The 26,011-nt window shown below is 45.5% G+C and overlaps 1 protein-coding gene across 5 annotated transcripts in view; it reads left to right on the top strand.

Moving 5' to 3' along the window:
- Positions 1 to 26,011, top strand: part of MAP6 (microtubule associated protein 6) — a 74,272-nt gene that overhangs the window by 36,970 nt on the left and 11,291 nt on the right. For 3 of the 5 annotated variants that reach the window (XM_043527691.1, XM_037882394.2, XM_043527681.1), the window contains 2 exons: positions 18,981 to 19,194; positions 21,103 to 21,262. In XM_043527691.1, the coding sequence (XP_043383626.1) occupies positions 18,981 to 19,194; positions 21,103 to 21,262 (374 nt within the window). Of the gene's footprint in view, positions 1 to 18,980; positions 19,195 to 21,102; positions 21,300 to 26,011 lie in introns of all 5 variants that reach the window. The other 2 variants (XM_043527675.1, XM_037882333.2) reach the window with 1 other exon arrangement.

Genomic DNA, 26,011 nt, shown 5'->3' with positions numbered 1-26,011 from the left:
TTGCTCTTCTCTGGGCTTTCTCCAATTTGTCCACATCTTTCTTGAAATGTGGCACCCAGAACTGGACACAGTCCTCCAGCTGGGGCCTAATCAGCATGGAGTAGAGCAGAAGTATTACTGGTCGTGTCTTGCTTACAATGCTCCTGCTAATACATCCCAGAAGGATGTTTGCTTTTTTTTGCAACAGTGTTACACTTTTGACTCATATTTAACTTGTGGTCAACTACAACCCCCAGATCCCTTTCCGCAGTGAATGTGTGCATACATCCCATTTTGTATGTGTGCAACTGATTGTTCCCTCCTAAGTGGAGTACTTTCAATTTGTCCTGATTAAATTTCATCCTATTTACTTCAGACCATTTCTCCAATTTGTCCAGATGATTTTGAATTTTAATCTTGTCCTCCAAAGCACTTGCAGCCCCTCCCAGTTTGGTATTATCAATAGAATTACTTGTGGGGAAAGGCACCATCCAACATATATAAATCTGGCTCACAAATACATAAGGTGATGGGCACTGTCAAGGTTCCTTCCCCACTCTGAAATCTAGGGTACAGATGTGGGGACCTGCAGGAAAAACCCCTAAGCTTATTTTTACCAGCTTAGGTTAAAACTTCCCCAAGGTACAAACTATTTTACCTTTTGTCCCTGGACTTTATTGCTGCCACCACCAAGCGTCTAACAAAATATAACTGGGAAAGAGCCCACTTGGAATCGTCTTTCCCCCCAAAATCCTCCCAAACCCTACACCCCCTTTCCTGGGGAAGGCTTGATAAAAATCATCACCAATTGGCATAGGTGAACACAGACCCAAACCCTTGGATCTTAAGAATAAGGAAAAAGCAATCAGGTTCTTAAAAGAAGAATTTTAATTGAAGAAAAAGTAAAAGAATCACCTCTGTAAAATCAGGATGGTAAATACTTTACAGGGTAATCAGATTCAAAACATAGAGAATCCCTCTAGGCAAAACCTTAAGTTACAAAAAGACACAAAAACAGGAATATACATTCCATTCAGCACAATTTATTTTATCAGCCAATTAAACAAAACAGAATCTAACGCATATCTAACTAGATTGCTTATTAACCCTTTACAGGACTTCTGACTTGCATTCCTGCTCTGGTCCCGGCAAAAGACACACACAGACAGAGAGAACCCTTTGTTTCCCACCCCCTCCAGCTTTGAAATTATCTTGTCTCCTCATTGGTCATTTTGGTCAGGTGCCAGCGAGGTTATCTTTTTTCTTCTTAACCCTTTACAGGTGAAAGGGTTTTTCCTCTGGCCAGGAGGGATTTAAAGGTGGTTAGCCTTCCCTTTATATTTATGACACGCCCCCCAAATCACAGATAGGGTGAAACGCTGGCTGTGATTTCTTCCTGGAGCTCTAGGAGAAAACAGAGTTAATAAGACACATGTACCTCTAAATATACTACCAAGTACATAAAGACTAACAATATTTTCCACATCTCAAGGACGATTTTAACCAGTTGATTCTGGGAAACTTTCACGGGAGAGTGCATCAGCCACTTTGTTAGAAGCTACTGAGATGTGTTGTATGTCGAAATCAAAATCTTGGAGAGCTAAACTCCACCGAATAAGTTTTTTGTTATTTCCCGTGGCGGTATGAAGCCACTGTAGTGCAGTATAGTCGGTTTGCAGGTGGAAACGCCGTCCCCAAACATATGGGCATAGCTTTTCCAGAGTGTAGACAATGGCATAACATTCTTTTTCACTGACTGGCCAGTTGCTTGCCCTCTCAGACAGCTTCTTGCTGAGAAACACTACAGGGTGGAATTCTTGATCCAGTCCTTCCTGCATTAAAACTGCTCCCACACCACGCTTGGACGCATCTGTGGTTACTAGGAACGGTTTCTCAAAGTCTGGGGCCCTTAGCACAGGGTCAGACATGAGTGTCGCTTTAAGCTGGTTAAAGGCCTTCTGACACTCTTCAGTCCACTGAACGGCATTTGGCTGTTTCTTTTTGGTTAGGTCTGTCAGTGGGGCGGCAATTTGGCTGTATTGCGGTACAAATCGCCTGTAATATCCGGCCAAGCCTAAGAAGGATTGGACCTGTTTCTTTGACTTTGGGACAGGCCACTTTTGGATAGCATCCACTTTGGCCTGTAGGGGTTGATAGTTCCTTGACCCACCTGATGTCCAAGGTAAGTCACTCTGTTTAGGCCTATTTGACACTTCTCAGCCTTAACAGTTAGTCCTGCCTCCCTTATGCACTCGAAGACTTTTTGTAGATGTTCCAGGTGTTCTGCCCAGGAATCTGAAAATATGGCCATATCGTCAAGGTAGGCAACTGCATATTCTCCTAATCCCGCTAGGAGACCATCTACAAGTCTTTGGAAGGTGGCAGGTGCATTCCGCAGCCTGAAAGGGAGTACATTAAATTCATACAGCCTGATATGTGTGGTGAAGGCTGACCTTTCCTTGGCGGATTCATCTAGCGGTACCTGCCAGTACCCCTTGGTTAAGTCCAAGGTAGAGATGAACTGGGCCCGTCCCAGTTTCTCTAATAATTCATCTGTGCGTGGCATTGGATAGTTCTCTGGGTGAGTTACAGCATTTAGCTTATGGTAGTCCACGCAGAAATGTATCTCCCCATCTGGTTTGGGAACTAGAACCACTGGAGATGCCCATGCACTGCCAGAGGGGCGGATTGCCCCCATCTGTAGCATATCCTGGATCTCCTGTTCTATAGCAGTTTTAGCTTGAGGAGACACCCGGTAAGGTTGGACTTTAATTGGGTGAGCATTACCTGTGTCAATGGAATGGTATGCCCGTTCAGTCAGTCCTGGGGTGGCTGAGAACGTCGGCACGTAGCTAGTGCACAGTTCCTTCATCTGCTGTCGCTGCATACATCCAAGGGTCATGGAGAGGTTCACCTCTTCCACCACCAGCACTTTTCCCTTCATAGTAGACACCTTCAGGCCACTTAGCATTATCTCCTCCCTGGGCTGTAAACTGACAAACCTTTAATTCTCTGGAATAAAAGGGCTTTAGAGAATTAATATGGTACACCTTAGGCTTTTGGTTGGAGGTGGGGAATGCTATGAGATAATTAACAGCTCCCAGGCACTTCTGGACCGTGAATGGCCCTTCCCACGACACTTCCATTTTATGGGCCTGGAGCGCCTTTAAGACCATGACCTGGTCCCCTACTTCGAAAGAATGCTCTCTGGCATGATTATCATACCAGGCTTTTTGCTCTTTTTGAGTATCCTGTAGGTTTTCTTTAGCAAGGGCTAAAGAGGTTTGGAGGGTGTTTTGTAGGTTGGTTACAAAGTCCAGAATGTTAGTTCCTGGAGAAGATGTAAACCCCTCCCATTGCTGCTTTACCAACTGTAATAGCCCCTTAACCTCGCGGCCATATACAGGTTCAAATGGTGAAAACCCTAAACTGGGATGTGGTACAGCTCTGTAGGCAAAGAGCAACTGCTGCAACACTAGGTCCCAATCATTGGAGTGCTCATTTACGAATTTACGTATCATGGCCCCCAAAGTCCCATTAAATTTCTCCCCCGGGCCATTTGTTTGATGATGGTAAGGAGTGGCAACCAAGTGATTCACCCCATGAGCTACCCAAAGGCTTTCCATAGTTCCTGCCAGGAAATTAGTTCCTGCATCTGTGAGGATGTCGGAGGGCCAACCTACCCTGGCAAAAATGTCTGCTAATGCCTGGCACACACTTTTAGCCCTGGTGTTGCTTAGAGCTACTGCTTCCAGCCATCGGGTGGCAAAATCCATGAAAGTCAGTATGTACTGCTTTCCTCTGGGTGTCTCTTTCGGAAAAGGACCCAGAATATCCACAGCTACTTGCTGAAATGGAACTTCAATGATGGGGAGTGGCTGGAGAGGGGCTTTGACCTGATCTTGGGATTTTCCCACTCTTTGGCATACCTCACAAGACCGGACATAGGTAGAAACATCCTTGCCCATTCCCTCCCAGTGGAATGACCTCCCCAAATGGTCTTTGGTCCTGTTCACCCCAGCATTGCCACTAGGATGATCATGGGCCAAGCTCAAGAGCTTTACCCAGTACTTAGTTGGAACTACAACTGTCTCTGAGGATGCCAGTTTTCCTGGTGTCCACCAGAAAGAGTTTCCTTGTATAAAAGTCCTCTTTCTACAACAATCCTGGATCAATTAGAAGAGATGAGAGGCAATGTGTTGCTCCGTGCCACCGTCCAAGCTCTCTGGAGGTGTTCATCTGCTTCCTGTTCGGTCTGGAACTGTTCCATTGATGCTGGAGACATCAGTTCCTCATTGGATTGTGGACCTAGGCTTGGTCCCTCTGGAAGCGATGTAGGGGATGGGGCTGTTTCCATTGACTGTGAACCGCTCTCCGCTGGTGCACTATGTTGGGTTTCAGGCTCCGGCTGAGCCTCTTGTGTAGGGTTATCGGCTGCTGCCGGTTCTGGTTCTGGGACTGGCTCTGTCTGGGTCTCTGGGACTGGATCCACTACTGCTGTTGCAGACATTGGCATGGGGTCTGGGTCCATCACCTCTGACCGGGCCCTGGTAGAAGTTTCCGGAACAGATCTAGGCATGACAGCTTGCTTAGCCTGGCTGCAGGTGACCATTCCCACCCTCTTGGCTAGTTTCACATGATTGGCCAAGTCTTCCCCCAACAGCATGGGGATGGGATAATCATCATATACTGCAAAAGTCCATGTTCCTGACCAGCCCTTGTACTGGACAGGCAACTTGGCTGTAGGCAAATTGAAAGAGTTGGACTTGAAGGGTTGAATTGTCACTTAGATCTCTGGGTCGATTAAATTGGGGTCCACTAAGGAAGCATGGATAGCCGACACTTGTGTTCCAGTGTCCCTCCACCCGGTGACCTTCATCCCGCCCACTCTCACAGTTTCTCTCCGCTCCAACGGTATCTGGGAGGTATCTGGGCCTGAGGACCTCTGGTGTGATTCCGGTGCAATGAACTGTAATCTGTTGGGGTGCTTGGGGCAGTTGGCCTTCACATGCCCCGGCTCGTTACATTTAAAACATCGTCCAGCTGACAGGTCACTGGGGCAAGATGGGTTGCTGGAGAACGGTATGGCAGGACGATAAGGTGTCTGGAATATTCCTTGGTGTGTAGTTGGGGTCTTGGGCTGCCCCCAGTAGTAGGGTGTGGTCTGAGGGTGTCCCTTCTGGTATCAGCTCCAACTGTGACCAGGGTTATTCCTCTCTCCTCCCTCCACCCATTTTGTTCTGGTTTGCCCCGCCTCTCTGGCAGTCTGGGACTGCTCGTATCGATCAGCATAAGAAGCAAGACTTTCTGCTGAGTCCATTTCCTTATCCCATAAACACTGTTTTATTTCCTCCTTTGGGCATATTCAGGAATTGCTCCTGAGCTATCAAATCACACATTCCGTCAAAGCTAGTGACACCCCTTCTTTGGACCCATTTATCTAACAGATCCTTCATCTGGTTCAGATAAGCCACATTACTTAGTCCAGGCCCTCTCTTAAGGGTTCGAAATTTTACTCTGTACGTTTCAGGTGTAATTTGAAATTGCTTTAAAACCAAATCCTTGAACTTCTTATAGTTAGAAGCCTCATCAATAGGCATCTTATTGAATATGTCCAGAGCTCTTCCAGTCAATTTTGTGACCAATGTGGTCATCTTGTGAGCTTCAGGAATTTTATGGAGAGTGCACAGTCTCTCAAAGGTGAGAAAATATTCAGCAATATCACTGGATTCATCATACTGTGGACATAGTCGCTCCCATTTGTGGATTGTTGGGGATTGTTAGGGTTAACCAGTAGATTCCGCTCAGCCCTTACCTTCTCCATCTCCAGTGCATGCTTCCTCTCTTTTTCCTTCTCCTCCAGTTCTTTTTCCCTTGCCTCCGTAGCTTTCCTGTGGGCAGCCTCTAGGGCTTTTTCTGCCTCTTTCGCTGCCTCCAGTCTGGTTAACTCCAATTTGTGTTGTGCCTTGGTTTCTGTCATGGTAGCCTCTCTGTTTTCAATTAACTTTACACCCGAGAGTTAGAAATAAAACAAACAAACAAACAAAAAACTTGGCTTGTCAAAAAAAAAAATAGGTTGTGCTGTAACCGGATACTGATGTTCTCTGATAGTGATTGTCAGCCTACAGAAAAATCCTTAAAAAAAAAAAACAACTAACACCTTTGTCTCCAGGCAAATAGACAGAAAACCCCTCTAGTTGCTCTTAGGGGAAAAAAAAACAACCCACCTCATCCGGTCTGTGAAGACTTGTGAATTTCCCTGCAGGAGGTTAACTACCCTGCCTTTAGGTAGAGAAAACTCCAGCTCAGAAAAGACAATTCCCTTTTGTCTCTGCTCTGGCCCCCAAGCAGAGACAAAAAAAACTCTAACTGCTTTCAGCTTAAAACCTGCTTTCCAGCTGCCCAAAGAAAAAAAAAATTTCCTTTTTAAAATCTGTACTTCTGGTTCAAAAAATCTCAAATTGATCTCAAAATGATTTCAAGTTAATCCCACCGCTCTGCCACCATGTCAAGGTTCCTTCCCCACTCTGAACTCTAGGGTACAGATGTGGGGACCTGCACGAAAAAATCCCTAAGCTTATTTTTACCAGCTTAGGTTAAAACTTCCCCAAGGTACAAACTATTTTACCTTTTGCCCCTGGACTTTATTGCTGCCACCACCAAGCATCTAAGAAATATATAACAGGGAAAGAGCCCGCTTGGAAACATCTTTCCCCCCAAAATCCTCCCAAACCCTACACCCCCTTTCCTGGGGAAGGCTTGACAAAAATCATCACCAATTTGCATAGGTGAACACAGACCCAAACCCTTGGACCTTAAGAACAAGGAAAAAGCAATCAGGTTCTTAAAAGAAGAATTTTAATTGAAGAAAAAGTAAAAGAATCAGCTCTGTAAAATCAGGATGGTAAATACCTTACAGGGTAATCAGATTCAAAACATAGAGAATCCCTCTAGGCAAAACCTTATGTTACAAAAAGACACAAAAACAGGGATATACATTCCATTCAGCACAACTTATTTTATCAGCCATTTAAACAAAACAGAATCTAACACATATCTAACTAGATTGCTTATTAACCCTTTACAGGACTTCTGACCTGCATTCCTGCTCTGGTCCCAGCAAAAGACACACACAGACAGAGAGAACCCTTTGTCCCCCCTCCCCCCCAGCTTTGAAAGTATCTTGTCTCCTCATTGGTCATTTTGGTCAGGTGCCAGTGAGGTTATCTTTTTTCTTCTTAACCCTTTACAGGTGAAAGGGTTTTTCCTCTGGCCAGGAGGGATTTAAAGGTGGTTAGCCTTCCCTTTATTATTTATGACAGGCACCATAGAAGAATTTAGGCTGGAGAAGGAGAGAGCACATGCAGTCACCATGGTATCCTGGAGCCAGTCTACCAGTACCCTGATATGTGAATGAATTGCACTTGATATTAATTGCACAAAAGTATATTTGCATCTTCAAAGAAAAGCAGAATTTACAGGACTGTGCTAAGTACTGTTGTCTTTGCAGGTTATGTCACTTCCCCTCCTCCCTGAGCTTTCCTCCCTGAATTTAGGAAGATATAGAGCGTATTGCTTTGTTAGTCTCAGTATTTTGTATGTCTGTATCCTCCCAGTGCAAAAGTGTGATAGCACGGCACGTGTTCTTGGGATAAATCAGACCCACAGAACTCTGTGGTCCAAGAAATGTTTACAGCAGCACTTTTGCTCTTCTAGCTCTGTTTAAATACCAAGGCTTGCCCAGATCTGCCTCTGACAACTTCTGAACTGGATTCTAATCCTGCTGTACTCAGCTGTCAACAATAAAGATTTTCACCTCTCAGAACATCTGCGTAATTAGTTGTTTTGTTCGTTTGATCTTTTAACGTGTTGCAGGGTGATTGGCTCACCCGCATTTGGAGAGAGACGTTTGCAAATTCTCCCACTCGCCCTCTGCAGCCCCCTCCCCCCTGCTTTTGGAGGGCGTGGACAAGAGAATCCGTGCTGTGGCTTCCATTCTGACACCACTGGGAGGGAACTGGGGGGCTCGCAGGGCACCTAAATGTTGCCTAAGGCTCTTACTGGCCCTCTGCGCAGGGCTGACCAGTACTGTGGTTTTAGCATTTACAACAAGCTGCATTTACACTAGGAAGTTGGACTGTGTCAGTGGGCTTTGGGTCAGACCTATAAACAGTTCCATGAGGATGGGCGGCACGTATCATGGGCTGGGGGAGGCTGTGCCCCCAAAACAGCCCCGCAGGGCCCCACCCACGCTGCTTCCGGATACCCCCCTCCTGCTTGCCCTTGCCCCAGCCCAGGCAGGCTGCCTGCTCCTCTTTAGGGAAGCATGCTGGGGCTAGTGCTTGCGGCTAGGGGTAAGGCTAGGGCTGTTGCGGTCGGTCTGCAGCTGGGACTTGGGGGTGGCTGGGGCTGCCGAGTGCTGGGGAGAGGCTGTTGGCACTGGGGCTGCCCCCTCTGTGTTCGGGGGGCTGGAGGCTCTGGGCTTAGGGGCCGCACATTGCCTTCCTGCCTGCCTGGTGCTTGGGTTGGGAGGGCTGCGCGCTGCCTGCCTGGCGCACTGGGGGGGGCTCTGGGCTCCAGCGCGGGAAGGAGGGCAGAAGGGGTGGGGCTGGCCGGGGCTAGCCTCCTCGAGCCAGAAGGTCACCCGCCACGTGTGTCCATGAGGGTTTCAGTCACCTAACTTCAGAAGCCCAAGATATAAAACTGGTCTGTGTTGCTTTAATAGAGTCTGGACAATGATAGATAGGTCCAGACTGGACTACTGCAGCATGCTTCATGGTCCATGGAGCTACTTCTGAAGACCGCTCTGAGGCTACAACCAGTGCAGAAGGGCTCAGCCCACTTGTTCGCTGGGGATGGTCATAGGGAGCATATTACACCCATGGGCTAAAGACTGCATTGCTTTCCTACTTGCTTTCAGCATCACTCAGTGTGTTGGTATCAACATTTAAAGCCGCACAGTGTTTGGGTTCTGCTTACCTTGCAGACCAACTCTCCTCCCAAGGCACCATTGCAGCAGTTGAGATCAACTGGGTCTGAACATGATGTGTGGCCGTTCTCAGTGGAAGGCCCTCAGTTCTGGAACTACTCCCCATGTTGGTCCTGCAGATCCTGAAGCATGGGCGCATGGCAAATCTGTTAATCAAGCAGGGCTAGATTGTGGTTTTGCCCTCAAGGGTGCATTGCTATTTTACCTTGCTGGTTTTCTGAGATTCTCTAGAGTATTTCTGATGTCACTCTTCTGCACCGTGTTGTTTGCAGTGGAGCAGGGATAAGAGTGGGTGCAACTTCTATGTTGCGCTCTATGGGGGCCATGATGCATGGCTGGCACATTAACTTGGGGTCCTCATTCTAGTGCTGTCTTGAGCTACTGACTCTAGCATCCTTCATAACCAGGTGGAAGGATGGACTCCTCCTAGCTGAATTGACCACATCCTGTGGAGGATATGGTACATGGACAGCATTTTAGCCTGGTCCCTCTTACAGCCTTTTTGAACTCATGCCTCTTGCGCAGTGAGAGAGGATCCCTACAGACTCTTTCCCCCTCTTGTGTTCGAGTTCAGCGCAGGGTAAGACCTAGCGAGGCATATCCATAGGTTTTATTTCCCCTTGATGCTTGCTCCTCTGTTTGATTGTTGTTTCCCACTCACACATTAATACATCAAACTGATTCAGGATATTTGTACATAACTGATACATTCATACCATGACACTGCAGATATTTTGTGCAGTTCAAATTCTGCTCTCAGCCCTGCTGGCATATGGACCTGAGCCAAATCTCAGTGAAGCCAAGGGGAGAGACTCCCATTCACTTCCGATGAGGTTGGAGCAGGCCTTCAGTGTGCAGTTTCTCCATTAACTTGAACAGAGCTACTGAGCTTTTTACACAGGTGTAACTGTAAGCAGGGGTTGCACCAGTGACTGTGGCGAAGTTGATAACAGTGTCCCTTTCCCTTGACTGATCAGCTGTTACTGGGTATTTCAGCTTCCCTCTCACGCTCATATGGGATCTTCCCAGTCACTGGGAATCCTGAAAGATGCCAAGCTCCTGCAGTTCCTTTAGTGCAAGAGTTTCAGGAGCTCAGCACCTTCTCTTGGGGTTTAATCCATTGTTATGCTTGGAGGGCTAGGTGTGTTGAACCGTAGGCCCCAGTATCTTTATGCCATTGGTCCTTAAGGCCATTGATACAAGTGGATAGATAGTTGGAATTCCATAGTCCATTTGCAACTAGGCCTTTCTGCTGAGCTGGCCAACATTGGTGTCAATTAGTACTGGCTCTGCTGGTGGTTTTGTGATCTGGGCTCTTGTCCATTAGGAGCTGGATTGAGACAAAGCACTTTAGAAAATGCCCAGTAGGAATCAGTTCTCCCTGGGGCAGGGATATGAATTGGCCTAGCTAATGATCCCGTACTATCTAACTTCTGTCTAGGCCACTAGCCCCATTTCACACAGATGACCAAGAATTTAATAATTTTATTAAGATAATGTTGAAATAAAAAGAAAACGGTACAGAGTTCAAGCATAGAAGTTTCTGGTTATCAGGGAATAAGGTACAGATTATCAAGGGGTGTGAAATTCGGTTTAGGAACGGGTGGCGTAAGGAATACGTAATCTGCATTCTCCCCGATTGGGGGTAAAAGTTTAACCGGTCAAAGTACAGACACAGAGATATGGGGGTATGTTGTCCATATAAGGGAACCATTTTGGGTCAAAAGAAAAGGAGTACTTGTGGCACCGTAGAGACTAACAAATTTATTTGAGCATAAGCTTTCGTGAGCTACAGCTCACTTCATCAGATCATCCGATGAAGTGAGCTGTAGCTCACGAAAGCTTATGCTCAAATAAATTTGTTAGTCTCTAAGGTGCCACAAGTCCTCCTTTTCTTTTTGAGGATACAGAGTAACACGGCTGCTACTCTGAAACCTGTCATTTTGGGTCAGTAAATTATAGATCTGAGCAAATAATTGATTTTTAGGTTCATGGGCCAAACTGCAACATCTGAAAAATAATTGAGCTCCATTCGAACCAAAACTGAAATCTTTTGTTTTTTCTCACCAAAAGGAAAAAAAAAAAAAAGGGGGGGGGGGGAAATCATTACAGGTCAAACAAAACATTTTGTTCAACCCAAAACTAATTTGGGGGGGGTTTCTTCATTTTGTTTTGGGTCATTTTGGGGTGTTTTTCCACTTTTTTTAAAAATGAAATGCCATTTTGAAATGAAAAATCAAAACATTTTGTTTCTAAGTGGCTGAAAGGAACAGTGTCAACTTTTCTGAAATTTTTTTCCAATTTTTGGGGAGCCAAAACTTGTCCCAAATTCACAATTAGTGGTTTTTGGTGAATACACTATTCACTGAAAAAAATTGCCCAACTCTAGTCAGTACTGACCTGGACTGCATTCCCATCAATGACTGAAGGGCGAAAGGCTCCATAATTCATTACGAACTCCCTGAGCCAACTGCTTCTCCAAGTAATACGAATAACAATAGTACAATTTAAAAAAGTATCTGTGACGTTTGTATGGCTGCATGTAGAAATTTGATCTTGTAATAACCCACAGTCCAGGGGGTCTTTATTTTTAACATAAACAGATCACGTACTGGCTTGCGGGCATGCGCGGGGGCCTGTTTTTTTGCCGTTAATGTCCATGGGATGTTTGCTACTAGAGTTGAGCTTAACCACATTTTGGTCCTAAAGCTCTTGTCTGACCCATCTGAGCAGTCCTACTGGATTTGTGTGAGTAGGATCACCCGATTGGATCAGACCCATGGTCCATCCTATCCAGTCTCTGACAGTGGCGGCCACCAGATGACCAGAGGAAGGTGCAAGAACCCAACAGTGGGGAGTTGTGGGGTAATCTGCCTCCTACACATAGCTCTCATGTTGGTCTCTAGTTAGAGATTAGCTAAGACCCAAAGCACACAATGCAGCATGAAGTTTATTTTCCCTTCCAAAATTAGTGTTGTCATTAATTATAACAACTCTGGACATTCTTGATGTCCATATAAATGTTCAGTCCCTTTCTGAATCCTGTTAAGTCCTTGGCCTCGGTGACTTCTTGTGGCAGAAAGTTCCAGAGGTTCAATCACATGCTGAGTGAAAACGTATTTCTTATCATGGGTTTTGAATTTCCCACCACTGAATTTAATTGAATGTCTGCTTGCCATGTGTTATGGGAGAACAGAAGTTCCCAATCTACCTTCTCTACATTCGTTATTTTAAATGCTTTCATTATGTCCCCTCGTTTTAAGATGAGTGTGGTATTGTCCTCTGTAATTTATCTGATGTGTAAAATCAGGAGTCTAGGGCCAGATTCTGCCACCCTTACTCACATAGAGTAGTACTTTGCTTCTCAACTAGTTGCACTGAGCTGAATGGGGCTAGTCAAATCCAGACTCCAGCGAGAAACTGCTGAATTGGAATTCATTTGCAAATTGGATACTATTAATTTAGGCTTAAATAGAGACTGGGAGTGGCTAAGTCATTATGCAAAGTAGCCTATTTCCCCTTGTTTTTTCCTACCCCCCCCCCCCAGACGTTCTGGTTAAACTTGGATTTATGCTGGAAATGGCCCACCTTGATTATCATACACATTGTAAAGAGAGTGGTCACTTTGGATGGGCTATTACCAGCAGGAGAGTGAGTTTGTGTGTGGGGGGGGGCGGAGGGTGAGAAAACCTGGATTTGTGCTGGAAATGGCCCAACTTGGTTATCATACACATTGTAAGGAGAGTGATCACTTTAGATAAGCTATTACCAGCAGGAGAGTGGGGTGGGAGGAGGTATTTTTTCATGGTCTCTGTGTATATAATGTCTTCTGCAGTTTCCACAGTATGCATCCAATGAAGTGAGCTGTAGCTCATGAAAGCTTATGCTCAAATAAATTGGTTAGTCTCTAAGGTGCCACAAGTACTCCTTTTCTTTTTGCGAATACAGACTAACACGGCTGTTACTCTGAAACCTGTCAAATAGTAAGGAGCTACTCCCCATGGGTACGAGATATGCTTATCTAACAGCATAATTTGTGCCGGCCAGACTTTTCTGAAGAAACATTTATCACGTCTAGTTCGTGCTAAGTGGACTTTGCAAAGGGTTCTTAAATTTGCACTAATAGAGTTGCCAAACATGCTGCACTAGTGCAGTCTGCAGCCATCAGAGTTTGTCTCTGACTGACAGGAAATGTACTTCAGTTTCTGTGTTAAAAGGAGATAATTGAAGGTGCTTTCTTTTTAACCTGGAGCCAAGGCAGAAGTGGATGTGATGGAAGCAAAGGGAATGCACATTTTAAAAGCGCATGCTCATATTTGGGTTTAATTTCTGCTTTGATTTATTATGTCCCCTGCTGCACACCTTTCCTCTAATTTTATCAGTAGCATTTAACCTGTGAGAAGCAGTTTCTTTTTAGTAACAGACTAGTGCCACTTAATATTATCCTAACCAAAATGTTTTTCTTAATAAGTGATTTATCAATCTATCTCTTTGTGTACAGCTCCCATCATCTTATTTGAGCACCTTGGCTCCTAAATCCGTTCCACCACTTTGGTACCTTAGCAGCCCAAACACCGCTGTCCAAGTAAATTCAGTGTTAGAATCTGGTTGCCCTACAGTGTCTGATCACAATAAGGAAGGAATCTGGACGATGTATTTTTGGGTGGATAGAATAGGAGACTGGGATTCTATCCTGTTTACTGTTTTCTAAGCCGAGGTGATAAGTAATAGTGCTTCATTGTGTCATAGCCTTCCTTCATCAGTCTGGAACTTAAAAACAGTAACAGTTTACTGGTAAAAAGAAAAGGAGTACTTGTGGCACCTTAGAGACTAACCGATCTTCTGCAGTTTCCACAGTATGCATCCGATGAAGTGAGCTGTAGCTCACGAAAGCTTATGCTCAAATAAATTGGTTAGTCTCTAAGGTGCCACAAGTACTCCTTTTCTTTTTGCGAATACAGACTAACACGGCTGTTACTCTGAAACCAGTTTACTGGTAGCTAGAACGCAGGAGTGGGTAGCAAATACAACCAGCGTATTCCAGGTTCTAAATCTTTGCTAAAAATAATTTTGTGCATTGTTGTGTAGTCATGAAAATATTTTTCTAACTCCCCAACACAAAGTGGATCACGTGACATCCAGTTTCTATTGCTCAAACTCTGGTGGAGTGAGTATACTTACAGATCGGCTGAGTCTGCTCAAAGCTGACATTTTTGGGGCAAAGGTTTGTAACAGGGTCACAGTTTCTAGGCCCTTGCATATGAATTCAGGGCTCCTCTGTTAAGCCAGGCTAAGATCAAGGGTGGAACCCTGTGTAAAGGCCTTTTTACAACCCTGCATAAAGATGCAGAATAAACACTGTTGATTCATGCTGGCAGATGGATCTTGTTAGCGTCAACCAGCGTATAAGGGAAATTGAAGTGTGCCTCGAGAGCAGAGAGAACCATGGGCTGGCATAGAGGAGATGCTGCTGGGAAGCCCTAGAAAGTGGATAGATTGGAACCATGCACAGGGCGTACAATGACAGTAATCACCAGGGACCGAAAATGGGACGTACTAAGAGCAGGGGCATTTAGCACTTAGCCTGAAGGGGTATGTCTCCCCAGCGACTGGGAGGTGTGAGCCCCAGCTCAGGTAGAAATACATATCCTAGATGGCAGCTCGGGCTAGGCCTCCCGAGGACACACCCAGCGATTTGGATGGCCTTGTACTTGGGCGGCGCACCCAAGCCGCCACCCAACACGCCAGGGCTATGCCGCTACTTTTAGGGGCTAGCTCAAGCAGAGCTAGCACATGTGTGTCTGCTCAAGCTGGGAATCCCACTCCCAACTGCTGTTTAGACGTACCCAAGGAGTAACTCCTTTCACTGCTAGCTGTAGCAGACTCCTATCTCCTGTGGACCAGCCACTGGGAGGGGACCCGTAACATTCGATGAACCATGGGTTACATGTGCAGGCTCCATTTGTAGCATTTGCTTCCGGGTACGTTTGAAGTGATCAAAGCCAAGGAGCACCAGGTTCTCATCTCAGTTACACTGATATAAGTCTAGGAGATGCTGACTCCCTGCATGTCAGTGGAGTCACTCCAGATTAACACTAGCGTAACTGATAGTAAGATCTCTCCCTTTGGGTGCAGAATTAATTGGACATCCTAAGCTCATTGTGAGCAAACATAAACCTGTCTGAAAGCCCTGTGGCTTGTAGCTTGAAATGGTATCACTCTGAACCAGTTAAACCTGACCCCTGTAGGCGCTGGCTTCAAAACCTGATGGAGATGGAAGAAATCAATGCCTACCTGACTTTCAGTGAGCATCTCCTCAGGTGGCTGCCAGCCACAGAGCTAAGCTCAGGTTCAGCCAGTGTCTCACAGGTGTGTGCGTGTGGGTTATTTGCTTCATCTTCACTTGCAGTCTCCATTAACCCTCCTGGACCGAGGGGGAATCAAATCTGACATATGAATGAAAAGAACCACTATGAATCCAGCTGGCCAACAGTAGAGTCTCCCTGCAGAATGGGGGCCTCATCCAAAGCTCATTGAAGACAGTAAAAAAAGACTGCCATTGGCTCTCATGGATGTTGACTCGGGCCCGGTGTATCCTATAGTCAAGTCAGATAGCTCACTAACCGCTCTGTGGAATATTACCCAGGGTCAGTACTGTATGATTTCATACAATGACATGCTAGTCGTTGTCCTCAGTTGCGTATTTTGGGTCAGTCCTTACTTGGTCAAACGCCCGTTAACGGCAGTGGGAGTTTTGCTGGAGGCTGGATTGTGGGATTTGACCCGTTAGTAGTCACTGAATTCCACAGGCACGGCTTTTATACTGGGGAGTTCAGTGATTTTCAGTTAGTTCTTTTCAGATCTTCCTCACCTGTGCCCGGGGCTGGATGGTGAATCAGGAGCGAGCTCCTTGGCAGCCTCCTGCCTGCCTTTCACCAAAAGAAATACCTCCTTAAAAACAAACTCAGCAAAATTAAAGGAGGGAAAAAATCTGAAACAAAACCTGGTGGGCTAACCGAGGCTGTGCTTACTGTGCCCATTCTCTCTTGCACGTGCTTACTGCTGCAGTCCACCCCCAGCCTTTCTTTCATATTGCCTGTTTGGGGCTAGGAGGTGGCTTTGCCACAAGCCCTGTATAAGGGGCCATGTGTGATGATTAGCCTGCTTCCTCTCTCCCACGTGGTCCAAGGGGCAAGTCCTCTGCACCAGCACTTTACCATACTGCCGGTTCATCTGTGCTGGTTGTGGGAGAGGGGGTGGAGTCAAGGATCCGACAACTTCCCAGACCTGCTTGCCCAGTTTCCAGCCCCCTGTACTGGGGGTGGAGTAGCAGCTTTGTGGAGGCCGTTGTCTCACTCCAGCCATACACGCAGCTGGTGCTGGGAAGCGAGGAGGCATCTTATGCCTTTGTCTCCTCTGTGTGGAAGCATAACACAGGTTCCATCATGCTGTTGGACGGTCAGTTCCTCAGGACAGGAATCTTGTGCTCCTACCTGTTTGCAAGGTGCCTCACAGCCTTCTGGGGCAATGCAAATATTAAATAGTAATGGAGGAGCATTCAGCGTCACAACCACTTGCTGCCAGGCTGAATCTGTTTCATTGTTCCAGGATCAGCTGACACAGCACAACAAAGATGCCATGCATCCAGAGTATACCACAAGGGGGCGTATTGTTCTGAACAAAGCCTCCATTTTTGTTTGAAAGCAGCATCTCTTGGCCATACAAATGCTATTGAATAAGAGCTTCATTTTAATTTGTTCAGTGCTGGCCACAAACAGGCTTTCACCTTGTTACGCTTTATGTTTTGACACTGCTAGCTAGTTTGCAGTGTTGTTAGAGCCGTGTTGGTCCCAGGAGACAAAGTAGGTGACGTCACATCTTTTGGTGGGAGGGACAAGCTTTTGAGCTACACAGAGCACTGCATCGGCTGTGGAGAAGATAAATACAAAGTAGGACAGGTTGTTAAGCATAAGGGGTTCACACATGCTGTAGGAGACCACTTAAAATGAAGTGGGTAATTAACACCTCTGCAGAGGGTTATCAGGAAGACACTCTAAGCCGACGGGAGAGAGCTTCTCCAGTCGGCATAGTTAATCCACCAGACAATGAAAGGATTAAATAATTACAGAGCGGGAGAGAAATGAAGAAGTAGAGGCAAAGGAAATAAATGTTTTTAGCTGAGATCTGCCATAAAATAGGGAGTTGAGGTGGTGTAGAGATACAAGGAGCTGTTTCAACTGGTAGGAGTTGCAGAGGAGAAAGCTCTTTCACCAACAGTGACTAAGTAAAGGTAAAAAGTTCAAAGGCTAGATGGGCAGAGAGAAGAGGCGAGAAAGCAGAGAGAGGAACATTCTGTGAGGAAGCAGAAACAAGAGGCTTGTAAATACAAGACCAAATGGGTCCTCAAGTGAAAGGTATTGTTAAAATTTAAATGACTAATAACTGGGAGCTTTTACCAGAGTCAAAGATGGGTCCCACAGAGACGTTGCAGCCACAGCAGGAGGGATAGAAGTGCATGCATGCAGGGCTTAATTTCCTTCAAGTGTTGTAAAAACCGACAAGTGCTGTGCTATATGGATGAAATTCACCCCTGTGCAGAGGGTTAACGCATCACCTACTTGAACGCTGAGGACATAACTGATGCACAGATCTTGTGCTGGCTCCCTGAGCACAGGTGAATTTCACCCGTAGGTAAGGAAATGTCATAGCATGGGATTCCGATTTTGTGTTTCATGCAGCTGGTCAGGAAATGCTTCTCCTTTTTCTGTGAATACAATCTTGGTGAAAAAAAAATTTTTTTGTCAACAAGTTTGTTTGAAATTTTTCCAGGTTGTGGATTTTTTTTTAGTGGAAAAAGTTGGGTTTACAACTGAAAATGTTGGGTTGTTTTGGTTGGTGAAAACAAAACAATTTTTGTTTGCTTTTTTTCTCCCAAAATATCTGAAAATTTTAAACAGAAATGGAGTTTTTAAAAAATTTCTGATTGACCAAAAAGCCTTTTCCCCACCAGTAAAAGTTTTGATGGGAAATTTTCCACTAGCTCTAGTGTTTGCCTTCAGGGGCTAATGAAAAGAAGAAGCAGAAATGTAGCTACCAGTGCTTGGTACACAGTGCAATCTGGGAGTACTTGTGGCACCTTAGAGACTAACAAACGATGAAGTGAGCTGTAGCTCACGAAAGCTTATGCTCAAATAAATTGGTTAGTCTCTAAGGTGCCACAAGTCCTCCTGTTCTTATTGCAATCTGGGTGAATCCTAAAAAACCCTTACATAATTGATAGATGTGCAGTTGAAGGGATGTGCTAAACCAGGGCTTTAATGTATACGTTGTGGTGCAAAATAGTACAAATGGCGCAATACAATCCCGAGATGAGTGGTGATTGTAGAAAACACTGGATTCTTTACATTTGACACTCACCTAGCTGGTTCTCTTACAGGTAAACTCGCTGATAACAAAGCTCGTGTGCTGAGATGGGAAACCAAACGTTTACTATGACATCCAATAACCCTGCACATTCCTCTCTCTTTACATATAAATTTTCATCATAAGAATAAATGCATACAAGAGTCCGGAATCTCTCCTTGGGCTTTCCAGAACTTAGGTGAAGCAATATAGATTTAAGAGGCACTGAAGCCAGACCAGACTTTCAAAAGGGCTCAGCACCCACATCTGGGACCAGATTTTTAAAGGCCCAGCTATTTACACACCTAAATTAAGTGGTGAGATTTTCAGCCTCCCAGCAACGGCTTTTGTTTCAATAGGCCAGATCCGAGTAGGAGTTTTGGCAATGGGCAATGGATCAAGCCTAACGGGAGCTGTTGGATGCTGAGTTCTGTCAAATGTGGCCCCATATGTGTATGGCATAGGGTTTTCAGAATGCAAAATATACAGAAGGGGAAGGGCCATCTAATGAGATGTCTGCTAAGAAAGGGGGTTGGTTTAGTTTTCACAAGCCACCCATGTTCCCGTTGTTTTAATTTCTGCCTCCTGTTTGTTTTTTTTTGAACCCTAGAAATGAATTCAGACCTTGGGTAGATGTCAACAGAGTCAAGCTTATAAAAGCTAAGCCCCAATACAAGCCCCCGGACGAGAAAGTGAGCCACGAAACCAGTTACAGCTCTCAATTCAAGGGGGAGCCCAGCAAGCCTGTACAAGCTGATAACAAATTCATCGATCGCAGGAGGATACGCAGCCTGTACAGTGAGCCCTTCCAAGAATCTTCAAAGGTGAGAAATACAGTGTAAGGGGACAAGGGCCAGCATGTGTCTGCAGCGGGGCATAGCTATGAAGACTTCACAGCACTGCTTAGTTTCATTCCACTTCCCATGGCTTATTCATTTCTGGCCGGGGACCCTATTAGGAATCGTTCTTTGACACCCCAGTGAGAGGCGTGGGGCTGAATCCTTAGCTGGTGTAGATCAATATAAGTGCACTGAAGTCAGAGGTGGGATGCTGGATTACAACAGGTGCAAGATCTGGCCCCAGGACAATCTCTTTGTGTTTGCATTTCCTTGATCTCTAATGTAGACTATTATTACTTGGTAAACACAAAGCTACAAATGCGTTACCTTCTTGTCTTTCACCCCAGTAACATGCTAAGGATCCTCCGTTGGTGTAAATGGAGGTAGCTCCATTGACTTCAATGGAGTTACACTGATTTACAGCAGCCACGGATGGGTCTTTAAATGGATCCGATCTGTACAATTTTGGGTCTGGATTTTTTCCTTCATCCCAGAGTTTGGGGTTGTGCAGTTCTTCGAGGTGTTGTTTGGTCCCGATGTAAAGAGAGACGGGGTCAGATGGGAAATTCTGCTTCCAGTGGGATTCTGAACCCCACCCCCCCAAGTCTGGGAGAGAGAATGGGCTGGATCCAGGGTTTTGCTTCGCACCTTCCCCTGATATCATTCCAAGTCCACGCTTGGTGCTGCTGTTTCTTTTGGCAGTAGATGAGCCCCAGGCATCCCACTGTGTTTTTCCTCCATTGTATCAACCTGAGAAAGGAGCGGAATAAGGAGCACGCCCACCCCGCCACCCCCAGTCGGCAGCCCCCCAAACAATGGAACTTATAAAGCATCCAACAGAGGATCCTGTGACTCTTCCCCTCCCCTTTGTTCTGGGCCATCGTTTCCCTTGTCTGATCCCAAAGAAAGGCCACGCCTAATGAGATTGCAAAGGCCACTCCCCAAATCAGCCAGTCAAGGGGGTGACAAAATGTGCCCCCTGCCTCCAGCGACTGACCAGTATCCCTGCATCCTTCTGTGTTTATTCAAAACCTGGGGAGTCCAACATATCACATCAAAAAGCCCCCTTTGCTAAGTTGACCCTAGCAGCCATTGTTCACAAGGTTGCTGAACGCTGACAGCTGTTTTCCTCAGTGGTGTCCCGACAGCCACATGCATTATGGAGACGTTAGAATGAGACCTTGGACGGCATCCTTAAACAAATACAATAAGGCCCTGAATGATGTCTCCTAATGAGTAGAACTCCTTAGAGAGCTCAGAGTCAGGCCACACGTTCAACTGGCTTTAACCAGCGTAGCTTCATTGACTTCAGTGCCAATATGTCAATATACCTTGTGCAGGAGGGTCTGGCGCTTTGTACTTAGATAGCATTAGCCCCAACACTTGACTTAGGGCTTGCCTACACAGAGACTTAGGGCTTGTCTACGTTACCCGCTGGATCGACGGGCAGCGATCGATCCAGCAGGGGGTCGATTTATCGCGTCGAGTCTAGACGCGATAAGTTGACCGCTGAGCACTCTGCCATCAACTCCGGTACTCCACCGAGGCAAGAGGCGCAGGCGGAGTCCACAGGAGAGTGTCAGCAGTCAACTTACCGCAGTGAAGACACCACGGTAAGTAGATCTAAGTACGTTGACTTCAGCTACGTTAGTCACATAGCTGAAGTTATGTAACTTAGATCGATCCTCCCCCTCCCCCCCCCCAGTGTAGACTAGGCTTAGTGTGTGGCAAACTGGGGTGTAAATCAAAGTCTCCGTGTAGACAAGCTCTTAAATGCGGAACATAAACAAATACAAATTGCCATCTCTTTGATGATGTCTCTCTCTAAATCCTGTTTTTCTACCTTTTCCTGTGTGTTTCTGTGTTGGCGGTTTGTATGTTACGTCCATCCAGGTGGAGAAGCGTAGTGTTCAGCCTTCCAAACCAAAAAAGACAACGACGAGCCATAAACCACTGAAAAAGGCCAAAGACAAGCAGATTGCATCTGGCCGGGCTGCCAAGAAAAAGAGTGCCGAGAGCTCCAGTGGGACAAAGCCAGAGGACAAGGAGAAAAGTAAAGAGATGAACAATAAATTGGCTGAGGCTAAAGAGTAAATTTCACTGCACTTTTCTCTCTCTTTTTTTTTCTTTTATTAAATAAAGGCCACAAAATTAATTAGAGGCTTCTAATCTGCTTTTGTTCTGATTGTATTAGAAGCTTTTATGTTTTATTTCCAAGGAGGATTAGGAATCCTCATTTCAGAGGTCAGGTTTTTGGCTTTGCCTGTACGACACAGATCTACACAGAATGATGGGGAGAGGATGAGGAGGGTGAAATGCACAGAGGATTGTAGGATTACAAAGGTTTTCAATTAATTGTGTGCTGCGAATGTATTAAAAGGCTTGTCTCTTTCCTTGGGCCTGATCCTCCAGTGCTTTGATGGCGTAAAGCTGCCATTTGTTCCACTGATGCAGGGAATGGGCTCAGTTCTGTTCCCAGGAGCTGATCCCATGAGGCTGAGTGTCCTTTGGAGGTGCTGAGCTTTGTCTTCTCCCATTGGCATCAACAGTATAGGAGAGGTGCTCAATATCTTGCAGGATTAGCCCTGAAAACCTGGCATAACTCAGTGGAGTCACTCCAGACTCACAGTACTGGAACTAAGAGCAGAATTGATCTCAGAGACATCAATGGGCATTTGGCCCAAGGAAGTGATGAAGGCTCAGATCCCTTGTAAGGAAAGATTTTGGGCTAGATCTTCAGCTGGTATAGATGGGCCATGCCCATTTACACCGGCTCAGGATCTGGCCCTGTGTTGCAGCAGAATGGAAAGTGAAGTAAGGCACAGAGAGAGTCCAGCTGGTTGCAAAGATTTCCTGAATGGGCTTCAGGTCAGACTCTGCAGGTTGTTCCTCCCTGTCATTTTCCAGGATCTGCATCTTTTTTATGATTTCCGATTTGTTTTGGATCTTGGTCTGATTCCTTTGTTTTTCAGATGCAGATGGATAATGTGTGCAACAGGAGTAGGAGGAGGTTTCAGAAATGGATTCAATTTGCAGACATGGCTTCTTTATAGGTAGCATGGAGCAAGTCACCATAGTTAGCTCTGATTGCATTTTCATACGCACTGCTAGGAAATTGTCACAAGCACAATAGTTTTAAATATACCTGCACGTTAAGTCATGGTTGCTCATAATTGTGCGGATGGAGCCATGACTTAGTTATTGGGAGCCCTAACCTGCTACTTGGCCAAATCCTCAAGCTCTCAACTCAGTGTTTATTGTGTCCTTACTCTGGTAAATTCCCACCAATGTCAGTCTGACTCAGTAAACACAGAAGGCCTATTTCCCAGCTGGCGTCAATTGCATTGCTCTGTTGAAATCGATGGAACTATATTGATTTACACCAGCTGCGAGTCTGGCCCAGAGTGCTGATCTCAGCATTCGGTTCACAGATTCAGCAGGCGCTAAGAGAGCTAAGTACCTTGCAGGATTGGTTTAGCTCAACAAAACTGAGACGTTGAACCACCTGGGTAATAAACCCCCAGAGCAGCTGTAGGAATCATGCCTGTTTGGCCTTGGTTAATCCTTTTTGTTATAGCTCAATCCAAGTTGCAAATTTCACTAGGCAAAAGCAACTGGGGATGACGTTAGGTGAGAGCTCCAGGATCATATTGCTGTAGTGGTATTGGAAAAAGGACTATCTTGCTTCTAGAATATATTAGATTTCAGTTAAATACTTGCAAGGGTTTGTTTGTTTTTTCCGGAGGTGGCGATTTCAGTTTTCAGAATCTAAATGTTTGTCATTTGGTATGTCTGAAAAATTAAAAGGGGTGCCACAATGGAAGGGTAAGAGAAGGTTTCTAAAGATTAAGGAAGTTCTATGCTATGGGAATAGCAAACTTTGTTGGCCCGAGTAATGAATACATGCAAAGTTTAGTGTGTTGTGTAATGTGTCCTGTTTGCCTTGTGCTAACAGCCTAAAGCTTTTGAGTATAAATAACTGTAATGTGCTGAATTCAGTGGTGTATTTCCAAGTTTAGCTGTGTTAGAACTGTGTAGTATGAACTAACCAGGATGTTTATGTGGAAAAAAAATATATATATACATACATATACCTCCAATATTTAGGAGGAAACCAGGGAAATCCTCCAGGAAGTAAAACTGTGGAACTGTTTGCGAATGTAATGCATTTTTGACATGCATGCTTCATGGAGAACCTCACTGAACTGTCTATAACGGTCATCACTATTCCGAGGGCTCAGAAATTGAATGGATGCTGCGCAACTGCAAACCTCAGTTCTGTCTGTGAGTGCAGAGTAGCTCAGCAAAGGGTTTCATTGAACTCATGAAAGATAACGCATGTTCCTTGCATCAAAACGGATGTTTGTTAACTTTTCGGAGAGAGCTGAGCCTCAAAGACTCTGTGATTCTTGACCTGTTGACGGATGCCTCCATTCACCTTTACGCTTCTCTGGCCATGCCTACACTGACAAGCTGACAATGCCACAGCTGTACCCATGCAACCGTGCTGCTGTCACAGCGCTCGGGTAGCTGCAGGATGCCAACAGTAAAGAGCTCTCCTGTAGCCACAATAAAACCAGCTCAATGAGTGGCAGTAGTCATGTCGGTGGGAGAATGTCTTGCCACTTATGCCGGCAAAACTCATGTCGCTCCAGGAGGTGTTTTTTTCACACCCCTGAGCGACAAGACTTTGCTGATGTAAGTGCTAGTGTAGACATGGCCTCCATAACATACCTTCTTATCTCAGGTAGAGGATAGCAACAGTTAAGATGATGAAGCGTTAGAGGAGTTAAAGCGTGAAAGTAGTTTACAATAGCCAGAAACACTGGCTCCCTCACACATGAGAGAGATTGTATCAATTCATTGCAGAGGATCGTTCATTTTTGCCCATTAGCATCCATATTAATGCGTCACTAAGTGCCAAGTCCACTGGAAGTCAATGGGACTAAAATGGGGCCCTAAGAGATTTAGCAGTAAGTCCCTTGGATAGGCCCAATTTTGTCCCTATATGTGCACACTATTGAGGGCCCCAGACATGCACTGAAGTGCATAGTTTGGCCCGGGGATTAGTATTAGGAGATATAATAAAATCAGGTCTGAAGGTCAAACTCTTCATTGAGTTGCACTCCATGCTAGCCCACTGACGTCAGCTGGGTTACGTGCGGCGTGTCTCAGCACAGAATTTGGTCCTAGGGGCCTCATCTTGCCTTAGTTTGTGATGGAACTCCTACCAATGTCAGCTGTGTGCCTGGATTCAGGACAGTGTATAGCCCTCCACCTGCTTTCTCATTGCTCCGACATAATACCCACAGAGTGAATTTAACATTGATCAGAAAGGAGATGAAATCTTTGCTCATTCAAGTCCACTTTGGATGCTAAGCTTGTGGCTTTAATTTGGCAAGAATTTATTCTCTGATTTTGGGTTTCCAACTGCCACAAAGGCAGTTATACTTCATTACCAACTTATCATATGTTTTGCTCTCCTGGTTAAAAAGTGCTTGCTTTATCCTTGTGAGAATTGCTATGGTTTTGACCACCTGCTTTCTTATTTTCACTGTGTCTTCTTATTGTGCTGTCTCTCCCTTTTGCAAGATGGTGCTAAATGCCAACGGGCTTCTTTTTCTGACTGCTTTGCAAATCCATCATCCGCTTCCTCATCTGCAATGTTTCTGGTGTAAATACATGACTCCCATGTACTCTTGCCTTTTCGAGGCAGTTAGGAAGTGTCTAATTACTATTTTGTGGCCTGGCTTTGGTTGCATATCACAAATTGTCTCTGTAATGTGTTGAGCACACCACCTCTTGGTGCTACTTCATTCTTGCTGTTAGTATGAGAATGATGAAACAAAAAGATTAATGTATAGCCAATTGATTGTGACGTGCTTGTGATCTTTGCTTGCTCAAAGGGTTTTTTTCCCCAATGATAAATAAATGCTGAAGACGAATACCACCTTCTTGATCTTGTTTTCTCGCTAAGAAGCACAACTGAGTAAGTGAAGGAAGCACCCTTTCCAATGTTTTACATAGGGAGAGCCATGCTGAGTTTCATATTGCAGAGATAACAGTGAGAGGCCGCAATCTGGCTCTCTTCAGATGGCTGCTAAAGTCACATAAGCATGAACTGAGGGCTAAACACTGGCAGAGATGAAGATGGACAGTGAAGTCATGTGAACGAAGCAGGTAGTTTGGATTTTATTTCTAATCGGTGCCGTGTTGAACAGAGGTCTCCTGCTCCGTGCCCCTGCGTGCAGGAGGTTACTGGGCAAGATTCTCTGCGCCTTGCTGCTGTTCGGATCACAGTCAGCCAGGCCACAGAAACATGGCCCAATGCGGAGGAGGAGAGGAGCTCCTGCCAAGAGCATGGTGGCTGAGTTATTAGCACTCGTACCTGGCACTCCGATAAAGCCGCTTAAAGCCCATTGAAGTCAATTGGGAGTCTTTCCATTGCCCTCAATGGATTTGGGATCAGGCCTTGAGCGCAGAAACTTACGCTCAGGGTTCTCTGACATGATCATATAAAATGAAAGCTACCCAGCGGTGAACTATGGCACATCCTCAACCACAAGCCGGGAAACTCAGAATCCTACTCTCAACACCAGCGCTTGCATCCTATCTTGCCAACAGTCATATCCAGGTGTTAGGAAGAGTTGGTGCCCATTCACAAGCTGGTCCATATGCATAGATGACCAGCAACAGGGGGCTTACACAGGCAGTCTATATGAAGCCAAACAATTTTTTGACCAGGGTCCATAAAATCCTTGCTGGGAAAATAGTGCATTTGTTTTGCCTGACTTTTTTTTCA

The sequence above is a fragment of the Chelonia mydas genome, chromosome 1, assembly GCF_015237465.2.
Source record: "Chelonia mydas isolate rCheMyd1 chromosome 1, rCheMyd1.pri.v2, whole genome shotgun sequence".
NCBI classification, from domain to species: domain Eukaryota; kingdom Metazoa; phylum Chordata; order Testudines; family Cheloniidae; genus Chelonia; species Chelonia mydas.
This window is presented reverse-complemented; position numbering and strand designations above follow the sequence as displayed.